Source organism: Spea bombifrons, chromosome 5 (genome assembly GCF_027358695.1).
Source record: "Spea bombifrons isolate aSpeBom1 chromosome 5, aSpeBom1.2.pri, whole genome shotgun sequence".
Lineage (NCBI taxonomy): Eukaryota > Metazoa > Chordata > Amphibia > Anura > Pelobatidae > Spea > Spea bombifrons.
In genome coordinates, this window is record NC_071091.1 from 82,543,142 (window position 1) to 82,556,562 (window position 13,421).

The following is a 13,421-nucleotide window of genomic DNA, read 5'->3' on the forward strand; positions in this document are numbered from 1 at the left end:
ACTAACTAATACAAGGTTCTCCAACCTAACTGCAGTTGGACGGCTTATCCGTTCCCAACAAACAAAAAATAACAGTTTATATGCAATATTGGCAGCAGTCAGTATTTTTGGCAGCTCTCTCCCCCTCTCTCTCAGGGAGCCACATGATCTCTCTTGCTCTGAGATCAGGAGGCTACTTAACTGCCTCTCCCATTAATTAGTAGAAACAGGTGAGTACTAGGAGAGTAACCGTGAATCGCCAGACTGGATTTCCACCTGCTGGTCTTCGGCTGCTCACAAAATGTGGAGTGGAGCACTGGCCCGCCCTACTCTCCAAGTGCTCCACCCCAGGGACCCAAAATACACAAATAACAGATATCCAACAGTTCCATTATTAACAAAACGTCTCCCTGGGGCTGGTAAAAACTATTGAGGGTAACCACACTGCAAAATATAAGGGGATATATACACTCCCTCCATTATCATCCCCTGCTTTCTGTCACAATATATATATTGGTGCTATGCGTCGGTAGAATGTTCACTCCTGGGGTGTTTTACCAAGTATGTGATTGATTAGAATTAATAATGCTACTTATTTAGTAGAATAATGAGTCCATAAAGTAAAAATGTAGGCTGCCTACTGTATGCATCTTAGCTTTGTTAGAAATAAACATTTTTACTTTTGTTTAAACAGAAAAACGTTACCTTAAATTCTTTCTTGGACATACTTATGTCTGACCCACCACCTCAGTGTCTTGTCTGGTTACCTCTTCTGCATCGACTGGCGAATGTAGAAAACGGTAAGTGACTATATGAATATCTACCTAAATTATATATTTCTGAACATAGTTCTGGAATAAAGGTGCAAAAACACTCCTCCATCCAACATGTGTGCCGGTTGTCACCTAGGATTTGACATCTTGCAGATTTCTTGAGCTGACAAGGTCGGTGCTGGTGAAAGAAATAGTCAGATGCAAAGAGGGATTTGGCAAAAGGCCTCCTCAGACACCCCTCATCCTCTGTATCTTGTTAATGGTCCAAATCTATCTTTTCTGCATGTGCCCACTCCAAAATAAGGGAAGAATGGTGCTGGAAGTCAGGGAAAAGAGATTTAAGTAATGAGAGACTTAGACCTTCCAGTAAATACAGTAATATGAAGGTTATACCCATTGACTTCCTCCACTTGCATGCCTTTGCACTACTTGAAGACATATATATACAAACACACACACATGCGTGTACAATATAATGTTGTCCAGTTATGTTAAACATTGTACCTTTAATAATTATCAGATACACCCCACTGCAATAATTTGTTCTATTTTTACCATGTATACAGGCAAAATTTAAATATTTAAATATTTGAAGATTAGTTCTAACCACACAAGATCACTTGTCATGGAGTAAATATGCGTCCAAGAATTTTTTTTTGTTGGTAGTTATATCAGTCGGCATCTGAAAGCAATGGGTTTTACAGCCCCATGACAACCTAAGAGGTTGAGGTGGTTGGGCTGGATCTGCATAGCACAGTGTTTTCTTATTCAGCTTCTTTGGTTCCTGATATTTGGCCCACAGTGTGTACTGAAATGGCAGTCCCATAACCTAATCTCCTGTGAACTTTTATATGTCTATCTGAATCTGTGAGGTATTTAACTGGTGCGAGATACAGTTGTCTTGAAGTAGTGGTACTTCCCAGTGACTATTTGTGGATAATTTTCTTCCTTACATCAGCATTGTAGAAACATAGGATTGGAAAATGACTCCTATTGCACTTGTTAATTGACAAAAACGGCCCAAAGAGATGTGTATTTTAAGCATGTAGCTGGCTGGGTGTGATGAGTGGATCCGAGGGGTTCATGTTAAATCTGTATCATGGTTGTGCAGTAAAGATATGTGCGCTCTGTGTTCTTCTCCCATAGTCTTCCACCCTGTCGAGTGTTCCTATTGCCACAGCGAGAGCATGATGGGCTTTCGCTACCGTTGCCAGCAGTGTCACAATTACCAGCTCTGTCAGGACTGCTTCTGGAGGGGGCATGCCAGCGGTTCCCATAGCAACCAGCACCAAATGAAAGAGTACACGTCATGGGTAAGAATAGGTTCTTCTCGCTCCAACTCGCAGAAGGCAGGCACAAGGGAACAGAGTAACCTAAAAACACCGGGGACTGCCCCGAGAGGGAGGCTTTACCGGAGACTCTGGTGTAGGTAGAGAGTGGGAACTTGCGTAAGTATGTAACATAGGAGGAGGAGGGAGGGAGTTTCTCGAGTAGCTGTATATTGCTCATTTGTTAAGTGCCCTTTTATCAAAACAAATCAGAGAGCTGGTTTTGCCAGCGTCGCACTTCCCTTCAAAAATATTTCATGGAGAAGATGATGTTCTTTGGTAACCCTGTCTTGCTTCACATTAGCGAAATGATGGGTTATGTGATGTTTTTCATTTTATTTTCCAGTCTGTGTTATGTTATCGACTACAACAGTTCAGTTCTGCCAGTGCGAGTCAGACTAAAATAACTCGAACCGACGACATTAACACATGTTTATGTGACAAGTAACTTTCCATCATTAACCTCCGGGATCCGGGGATATGTTACTTTATAGGTTTGATTTATTTAATCAGTGATTTTTTTTTTATATATATACATACATAAATATTATTCACATACATACATACTTGGCTTAACCCTTCGCAAGCCAATTGAGGTCAACAACTCTCGTCTAGCGTTGTAATTGTCAAACTGAGCGGAACTTTTTGTGTGTGTTGTGCGTTGGGCTTTTCTTTGGCAGGACTCGGTCTTTGTCATGTACATTTATGCTGTGCCCCCCATTGTTCCTGCAGAAATCCCCTGCCAAGAAGCTTACTAATGCACTTAGCAAGTCTTTAAGCTGTGCTTCCAGTCGTGAACCCTTACACCCAATGTTTCCAGACCAGCCTGAAAAACCTCTAAACCTGGCTCACATTGTGTAAGTAACAGCACTTGCTTTTAATAATCGTGTCAAGGGTTGAATGGCAACAAAATAAAAATAATTTCATAGGCGGTAGCAGGCAGGCTATTATTTTAAAGAACAGGCGAGATAATCAACCCGTTCTAACGGCGAGTACAGTAAAACCCGTAAATGAAATAGGCATTCAATGCAACCCTTATTTATCACTGAAAGCCCCTCTTACCGCATTCAAAGGGATTCTCAAACATTTTGGGTTGAGTTCACTTTAATTTGAATTAGGGTGAGGACTTATCAAAGTTATTGCAGCTTATTGGTGTTCTTAACCTAAAAGTACTGCAATAAAACCAAGAGATCGGACCGAATCGAGTGAAAAACCTTCACACGGGCACAGAACATATTATGTCCAAAACCACTTTAGATTATACTGTGAATGTTATATTTAGTTTAGAACATTATAATTTCAATACTTGTTTTGTGACCTCTTCTATGCCGTGGCTTTGATGAAACAAGCTGCACTTATCTATTGTACCCATTCTTTTGTGTTGCCAAGCAGAATTTGCACAGCTACTTTAAAAAAAAAAAAAATTTAATTATGGTTTTAGTTTTCTGAGAATTAAAAAAAAACGGGCAATTTAGACTGGTGTATACAGACAGCTGCAATGTGGATGCCGTGTCTCAGGTCACAACAATTAGTTCAGGACTCAAACTTGGGTGAATGTGTTTGGGGATGGCAAGTGTCCCTCTCATAGGTCCACATGAAGTCTCTAATATAATTCCCACTATTTATTGATTTATATAATCCAATCATATATCTGGACTGTGTAACCAGCATGCTTTGGGGATTGGGGTTTCAACAAAATTACCATGCTAAGAAGATGTTTTTATCAAACCTGTAAAGGGAATCTGTCACTTCAAATACAAAACCATGCCTAGATGGAGCATTTGTAACCAAGAGTTTTATATTTGATTGTGAAGTCCCTTACGTGACATCTCATTGTGGCCCTATATGCAAATTATTGATCATCAAATACAAGAGTTTGAATACAGTGCTCTTAAATATGATGTGTTTTTCTCTCTGCAGAGAATGACAGTAAATCCTGATATATTACTTTGTCCTCCAGGGAGGAGTTCTTAACATTTTCTGTATTCTTAAAAGTTTCCATACTTAGAAGGATCTGACATTTCCTCCCCTCCAAAGGGAAATAATAAATTATACTAATAAAGTATCGGCTGAACACATCGCCTGCATGGAAAATAGCTGGCCAAATTGCAGGCAAAGGGGCAAATTCACATGAAGGGATTCTGCAGAGTGAATGGAATGTCCCTTTGAGTTTAACCTGAACCCTGTTAGTGCTAATACATATCTGCACTTGGGTATTATTTTTATTATTATTTTATATAGCGCCATCATATTCGTCAGCTCTGTACGATGGGTATGTGCATGCATAGATATCTGCTACTAACAGAACAGGTATCAGAAAATGGCATTTAGACACTGACCAAGCACAGTGTAAGTGGGCTCGCTATTGTGATCGACCCATTGAGCAGCTATATAGTGACGGTTTTGATGCATAAGGGCTGCAGCCCTAGGCTTATTCTTCCTAGGCTAGTATACACTGCTAGACCTACTCTTCCTAGTCTGGTATACACCAGTATATTACTTACCCCGTAAAAAATAATTACAAAATCAGCCCTACGTAATTCTAAACCCTGGGTGGAGTATAGGATTCACAACATTTCCCAGGAGCTGCATTTGTTCTGCTACCCTTACAAGTGTCCTTTCTGCTTGTATGTAACGTAGCGCGCAGCATACGTCGCTGTTAATATGTTCCTTCTGTTTTCTTATTGCTGCAAAAGGGACACCTGGTGAGTACTCGGTCCTGTGGCATTTTCTTTGTCACCAGAAGCACTGTGATGTCCGTCCCCATCCCCCTCCTGTCACATCTCCTAGAACACACTGTGATATGTAGCATCCATCGTGCTCGGCACTCATCTGCGCATTTAATATTCAATCTTTAGTTACTTATGGGAAAGGACATAGTGTCATTTCCATTATAATCAACGGCATATGACATTAAATTACGCCCAGGCACCTATAGAAATGCTGTAATGTGGTAGTGCATGAAGTAACCCCTGTCAACATTCTGTACATGCGTAGCTAAAATATACATCCCTGGTGGGTTTTTGGCAGGGGGATAGCTGGTCCTAAGTAAAAAAAAAATAGCTGTTTTTTTGTTATTGGGTTTCCTTGTTGGCCGTTAAAAGACCTTCTTAGTTTAATACGTTAGCAATACCTTTTAGAACGGGAGAATAGAAGGTCTAAAACGGCAGCTATATATGTATGTAATCTGTTCGTGTTTACCCCATTAGCAGTAAGAGGTCATACAATCCGTTACATGCTGTCTCTTGTCATGTGATTTCTGCTCGGCACAGTTACAGTTCCAGGTGATGATTTTAAAGGGCACTCTTTTGGTAGTGCGCTGCACCATTTTCTTATATTTCCTAAATGTTTGTTCCCATGTCCCCCGTACCTGCTGTGAATAAACTCCCAGTAATGTGCCAGTCACCTTGTTGCAGTCCTAAGATGTTCCTGTGTCGTCCCTCTCCTTGCATCCTGCAGTATCTTTGTTTCTGTTGGCACCAAGTTACATAGGCTGATAAAAGACATGCGTCCATCAAGTTCAGCCTTTCCTATATCTGTTAATGTTTTGCTGTTGATCCAAAAGAAGGCAAAAAACCCCAGTTTGGCTCTTTCCAATTTTGCACTAACCAGGGAATAAATTCCTTCTTGACCCCAAAATGGCAGTCAGATTTCTCCTTGAATCAATAAGCTGTTTCCCCATAATTAAAGGAGCTTACGATCTGCTGCAATGCACTGGTGGGTAATTATTCCTGTCCTTATCACATCATGCACACCAAAGTTTACATCATGGCTGACATCTCAATGTGCAACTACCCCTAGTGCCATAAAAGCAAAGGGAAGAGGGTAGATATAGATCACGTACCCCATGTCCTTTTCCAATCAACACTAAGTGAAGTATATTGAAAATAGCATTGTTTGCCTTAAAAGCTCTGTTTTATTTTTTATAGGCCTCCCAGACCGGTTAACAGCATGAATGATACACTCTTCTCTCACTCTGTGCCCTCCTCAGGTAGCCCATTCACAAACAAAATGTAAGTAATGGGGAAATCTTGCTGAATGTATGTATGTAATTATATGTTTGATGTTGTTATATCTGCTTGGTATGCACACTCTGGCCTCAGACTGAAACACAACCAGCAGCCCTGAAACTGTGATTGTGAGAATAACTATTTGGTCTGGAATGTCATCGTTATTTTTCATTTAAGGAATATATTCTGCCTAGGGGCACACTTTAACTGTACATGGTTATTCCACTGAAGGCATTTCTCAAAACTGATGACTCTATAAAGGTCAATAATTCTTATTAATAACTTACTAAACAGACTGAGCCTTGCACTCAGTGACTGGGAGATAAATTGTGTGTGTGTGTATATATATATATATATATATATGTGTGTGTGTGTGTATGTAAAGGTTTCTATATCTATCTCAATCTATCTTAAACAGGCCTTTGTTGGGTTTACACTATTACAGTCTGTGTGTAAAGTGTTAGAGCAAGTTGGTGTGTGTATTATATATATATTAGTGTTAGTGTGTGAGTGTGTATGTCAGCATATAGTGTTTGAGTGTCTGTGTGTATGTGTGTTAGTGTTTGAGAGCATATGTTACTGTATGGTGTTGGCATGTGTTCGTGTTTTGTGTGTGTGTGTCAGCATATGGTGTTATCTTCATTGTGTGTCAGTGTATGGTGGTGGAGTGTCAGGGGTGAGTGTAGGGTTAGGGACGAGGAGGGACAGGAGAAAGAATGTGTGAAGCTATGCATGTGTATTAAAGTGAGCTAGAGCGGTTTTGTGTGTTGTATGTATGCCTGTTGTATGTGTATGTATACAAAAACTGTCTGCGCTTCTCACCCTAATAAAGTTGGCAACAAATATATAAACATAATATAAATGAGAGGTTTTGGTTATATGAATTGGCCGAAGCATAATTGAACTCACACGTATGTGTATGTATGCCTGTTAGTTAAAGGGGCGCCAGTGAAATGCACGTACCACTAACCCTAAACTCACCATTGCTCTCACTGCCGTAGGACGGTGGGTGGAACGTGGGCAGAGCAATTGGTGGGACAATGAGATGGACGTAGCAAGGGCTGATGGGAGGGCCATGGGGGCCCAGGCTTTATGTGCGTAACTGCTGTGGAATGCAACAAAAAGTGAGCAGCACGAAAGACTATCACTTTAAAAATAAGTACATTTTATCATAAAAAGGTACCTGTTTGTTTTGATTTTGTCAATATTGAATATGACTGCTACTTGTTGTTTTTTGACATTTGTATTATATACCTTGTATTAATGACATAAAGCAGGTATGGTAATGATCAAACCAGTCTGTCTTTTCACTTAATAAATTAAAGGTGAATCCATTATGAATGCCTGATGGTAGTGTTGCCTATTTTTATTTACTTCTTCAGTGTATTGATGTTTCTCTTAACCCCTTAAGGACAATGGGCGGTCCCTAAACCCATTGAAAACAATGCATTTTGAACCCGTACATCTACGGGCTTTGTCATTAAGGGGTTAAGTAGGAGTATTTTTTCTCCTTATCAGAGTGTCTGTTATTTTATTTGTATATTTTATTATGCTTTGCTGCTGTAGGTTAGCAGCCATATCCTCTTCTGTGCTTCAATTTCCTGTTTGATTACATGGAGAGTAGAAGATTTCGCAGATGTGAGCAAAGCCAATTCCAAATGAAGAAGCACATATAGGGAAACACCATGAGGCATAATACATTCTATGGGGCTTATGATGTAGACCTTCAGTTCTTTCTGATGCCAGACGCACATTGTAGGGTATAGCTCTAAACTGCAGCCAGTGCATATAAAATAGTATAGACATTACTTAGGAAAAATTCTAATTTATCATTTGCCTTGCCTATGTTATTACACTGGTAATGGAAAATCGTTCCATTTTTGATGCGAAATGTGAAATATACTTTATATTGCATGGAAGGTAATTTGAAGTAATAACTTTGTGGCAATGTTTGTTTTTTTTAACGCCTCAATCAACATTAATAAGAACTGTGCATGATCCTGTGAATGCCAAATAAGTTCTGATGTGGGGGTAAACTCACTTGACGCTATTTGACTCACTCAGGTTGCTTGACAGTATAAATGTAACTAGTCCCGAGACCGATGAGCATTCTCTCATAAAACTGTATGTAAGCCAACTGCAGAGCGTCCCACGGTCAGTATGCACCATCTACACCACTAACCACACAAGCTGATAGATACTGTACTAAACCAGTAGATGTAGGAAGATCATTAGAGATGATAGGTTTCTTGGATTTTTTTAATAGTTTCTTCTAGCCGCGTAACGTACTAAACCGTTTATTCTGCCTGCTGTAGTTTAGTTAGTTAATAATCTGTGTGTTTATTTAATGCAATATGCTATATGTTGCCTTTGATCTGTCTTGTTTAGTGTGAATAAAACCTAATCGCACATGGGTTAACCATTCATGGAAGACGTATAAGGTTGCCCTGAATATAAGACAAGACTAGGGACCGTTTGAGGTTCTCTGAGCAGGAAATTAAACAGAGCGACTGGCCAGATGGTCATCTGCCGTAAGATTCTGGGCTTCTACTCCTTCTGAAGTTCACCTGTTTCTGGTAACCATGGTTTCCAGCGGTGGGCCCTCTATATTGGATGAGATTCCAAATAGGTGCACACACCTTGTCAATTTTTGTAACGTGTCACCATAAGCAAGGTAAACAAAAATAAAAAGAACCATGCTGATCAATTTATGTGTTCAGTATGCTAGGGCTTTCTTAGATAACTGTCTTAAGAAAGTCAGTGTGTAATTTTATACAAGAAATGTAGACGTCACGAGCTCATTGTACAAACAGAACAAATTCTATTGTTTGTGTGAATTGTTTTATCATGCAGTTTTTGTGAAAACCTCATCACAGACGGACATCAGCAGAAGAGGTCCTAAAATAAACCGAGGTTTAAAGGATTAGATGTATTATAAGCAAGTTTTACTTTTATTGAGAGGGTAGGTGGAACAACCTCGTATAAGAAATGGAAAAGGCTAATATATGGTAATTAGAGAATAAAAACATATGAAATACATATAAAACTATCATGAATTTCAGACAAAACCAGTGATTAAGGTTTGAGTCTTTACATCAGGAAAAATGGATAAACTGGATGGGCCAGATTGCTCTTATGTGCCAGAGTCCATATTTCTATTAGCTCCATAATCCTAATATTCTACTAAAGTAGGAGTCTTTTTTATTTATTTAAATACCGGTTTATATTTTTGAGTATTGATTTAAAACAAATATGTTGCATGGTGATAAAATTAACATACAGTGCCGTAACACAGCAAGCAATGTATACAATGTATCCTACCAAGTTACAGCTTCAAGCTAAGACTATTCACTTATTGGCAATCAGGCCAACTTTAGGACAACAGACGTGTGGCCTAGAGCCCCCTCACAACACCAAACCCATCAATAACATTGCAGTAGGTAACCAGGGCGGAGAACAAAATGTGCACTTTCAGCTAGAGTAAAAGTATCCCAGATTATACACTTAAGTACAAGAGCGGTAAAACGCTGAACATCAGTCCGCTGCATAAATTCACAATAAAAAAAACAATTGCTAAGGTAATTATTAAATTAACTCACTGATGTGTCAGAAATGATGCCTTACTGTGAGGTAAGAGGTTAAACAGTAGCACGAAACAGAGGTAAATTGACTGAGCTGCTATAAATGTGAACATATCCCTGTCCAATGCAACAGCGCCCTCATCCGGACAACAGTCACAGACCGATGGTTAGTCCGCCTGTCCGGAGTTCCTTCAACCTTAGCAGGCGGGAGTTCTTGCTGCACCTGGAGTTGTGGGAGTCCCAATGCCTCCAGGAAGGTGGGCGCATCATCCAGGGTCTCAATCACTAGCTGTTTTCTGTCTCTTTGTACCGTTAGGGATTGTGCTGTGCCACAATGATATTTGATTGCCGTATTCCACAGGGTAGTAGTGTGAGGGGGGTCATTTGTATCCTCCACCCTGGGGTGGATGGTGGCAGATCAGATGTGGTGCCACAATGTTGGAAGCACGCAATTGTCTAAAATTACTTTGTATGAGGTAACATTAAATGTACTCTTCACGGGAACCAAGGGGTCTAGCCCAAACCCTGAAAAACTGCCCCAGAGAATTATCCCTCCAGCATCAGACTTTAAAGTAGACACTATGCTGGAAGGAGGCGTTCTCCTTGCATCTGTCAAACCCAGATTCATCCATGAAAAGCCATTTAATTAAGTGCTTGTGCTTTCGAGGCTAAAGAAGACAGTCCTGCTCTGTGAGTGTGTGCGATTGTGATTTTACACTCCTGTTAGTAACGGGTGTGGCTGAAACAACTAAACACAATAATTATGAGAGTGGCCCACAATCTTTTGGTCATATAGTGTAGAATAGGACTGTGGCAGCCTACATTAAGTGAAGTGGTAGAATTGATGTGTGGATTGTGTTCCTTGGAAATGGCCATAGTCTATTTTTTCCATGTAAAATGTACCACGTGTTGACTATATCCTTCAACTACAATGTTTTTGACTAACTACATATTTTTTACACCGTGCATATGAATTACAACTAGATGTTTGTCTTGAATTAAAATGAGTTTTGATAAGCGGTATAACTGTTGTTGCTACTGATATAATATACATTAATTGCATCTGGAAGCTGTTAATCCTACATAGACCCGCTCCCAAATGTATTTACTAATTGTATTTTCTGTCTAATGTAAAGTGACAAATAATCTAGTGCTTCGTTTAATTGAATGGGAAGCTCTGTATTTAACCTCCTGTTGTACAGGGACCGCTCTCTATCACCTTGAACAAAGAAAACTTGCTCGGGGTATGGGCTCCTGCCAACTCACCGACTATGTTAGAAAAACATTTCAAAATGAAAGGAAATAACATTCATATTTATCCACGGCTCCGGAGACTTCTTCTTTCGTTCACATTGTATCCTACTAATAAAAAGGATTTAGTGAAAAACACTAAATGAAATCTGGATTCATATGCAGTTTAGCTTACTTTTATGAAGGTAGGGCTCTCACAACAACTATCTATCCTAAAAGTATGCTATGCCATTAATTATAAGCATAAATATGGAACTATTTTTAATCTCTGGTGACCCTAATAGAGCGAGTGATCCTCTCTATTGACCCTTTTATTACAAGTCTCTTCACACAAGTCTAGTGTCCTAATATTATAACCATACCTGGGAACTCTCTGGGTTTGGCCCAGAGAACTCCTTCTCCCGTTCTTCGGGTCAACACCCGAATCCTCTGGCTCGTGGGAAGGGGTCCTCTTTTAAATGGGGTGTTTTCTGCGATGTCAGCAGGACCACCCACTGATATCAAGGTATCATACAGGGGTTTTCCGTAAAGCCGCTAAGGGCCGTTAAATGTAAAAACCTTTTTTTTTGTGGGGGCTTCACTGTCCAGGGTGCTTCTAGGTAAAACGCTGTGAGTTTAGTAAGTGGGCTGATGATGATGATCAGATCACTCCTGACCAACTGTTAGTTTAAAAAAAATCCTGGCGCCTAACTTTTTTAGCTGGCGCCTAGATTCACAACAAATTTGTCAAGCCCTGGTTTAATCAAACTGACAGTTCAAATTTTGTAATATAACCAACCATACTCCATATGGTACATTGTCTGGTCAAATCTTAATGGACTTTCAAAGCCTTTGAATTCCAACTCATCATCACTTTTAAAGAATACATGCATATCTTAATCTGTACTGGTACCGGTAGAAATAGTTAAAGGGGAGTTATAACCACTGATATGGGCTCAGGTAATGTTTAACCCCATATAGCCGCTCACCTTAAATAAGCGGCCGCGGGGTGGCTTATCGGGTGGACGGCTTTACAGAAAACCCCGGTACAGGATAAAGTCAGGGTGGCTTTCCACCAGCTGAAGCTCAGTAGAGGTTGTGTAATGCAGCAGGACAGTGACCTTAAACATCAATCTACTACAGAATGACTTAAAATAAGAAAGTACACCTTTTGGAGTGGCCCAGTCAGGGCCCGAATCTAAACCTATTAGAGATGCTGTGAAATGACCTCAAGAGAGCCGTTCACACCAGACATCCTAGGAATATGGTTGAGCTTAAGCAGTTCTGTAAGGAAGAATGGTCTAAAATTCCTCCTGAATGCTGTGCAGGTCTGATCCACAACTACCGGAAGCCCTTGTTTGAGGTTATTGCTACCAAAGAAGGTTCACTGTGGTCGTTTAATGGGTGCGTTCAATAAAGAGATGGAAGATTATCATTGTGTGCTATTGGATTAAGCAAAGTGTTTGTCTATACTTGCGACTTAAATGTAGATCTGATCTACATCTGGACAATTAATGCAGAAAAACAGGTAATTCCAAAGGGTTCTCTTAATTTTTCTTGCCAGCCTAAATGTTTCCCGATTTCATACATCTTTCTTTTAAGGCAAACTGTCGACATCGTAATTGTTTGATAATCAGTGCGAAGTCTGTGTTTTGTATATCACCATTCCTGCCTCCCGCCTGACCTTGCTAGCCTGTCCTGAGTCTTTTCTCAGTTACTTTTTTATCTTGCTGAGCAGCTCTCAAAAGACTACTGAAGTAGAGCAGAGCAGACAGCTGGCTAGGGCCGCTCCAACTTTGCTGAAAGGAAAAGGGTAAGTGGTGTGGTGTGCTAGCGATATGTAGTTAAATAACTAACGCCAAACCCCGTGTGCTACTATCTGTAAATTCTAACAAGGCAAACACTAAGCGTGCATGAATGTGCCTGCGGTTCTTAAAAAGAATAGTCTAGTGCCTACCTTTTATGCATATTGGAATCTTGCTCTAATCTTCTATCCTGCTACTTCTAATAAACATAAGTAAATATTAAAGTGCTTGTAGCCACCTGTGCTAAAGGTGCTGTTCCACCAACTTTGCTAAATGTAACACTTAGCATCAATACTTCTGAATGCCCAAATCCTACCCAGAAATAATTTAATGATGTAAAACTTTGCCCTATTCATATTTATGCAAAGAATTTGAAAATCTGTCATACATAAAACATGAATATGTTCCCAATATGCTACGAGCCTAACCGCCAATGTAAACACTCAAAAATTAATATATCAATGAATCAGAAGGAGCAGTGAGTGACAACCAGCTTCCGTTTCTGAAGCCACACCAGGCTTCCTTCTTTGTCTGTTTTAAGTCTTCAGACATAACCTGTGGGCAACCGAAGCCACCAGCACATAGAGCTGGCAGTTCAACTGCACAATGGTGTCTCCTATTTATTTTAGAAAGTATGGCAGATTAAGTTTAATTGTTATGTACACAAAAGGCAGCATGAATCATCTGTTTCCATAGAAACAAAAATCATCTTAGC

At 39.9% G+C, this 13,421-nt stretch overlaps 1 protein-coding gene across 1 annotated transcript in view; it reads left to right on the forward strand.

The window, feature by feature from the left end:
* The window catches only part of DTNA (dystrobrevin alpha), a 75,063-nt gene that overhangs the window by 41,604 nt on the left and 20,038 nt on the right, over nt 1-13,421 (forward strand). Inside the window, exons 7-11 of the mRNA XM_053465999.1 lie at nt 674-779; nt 1,899-2,065; nt 2,813-2,937; nt 6,010-6,093; nt 12,640-12,714. Of these exons, the coding sequence (XP_053321974.1) occupies nt 674-779; nt 1,899-2,065; nt 2,813-2,937; nt 6,010-6,093; nt 12,640-12,714 (557 nt within the window). The remainder of the gene's footprint in view (nt 1-673; nt 780-1,898; nt 2,066-2,812; nt 2,938-6,009; nt 6,094-12,639; nt 12,715-13,421) is intronic.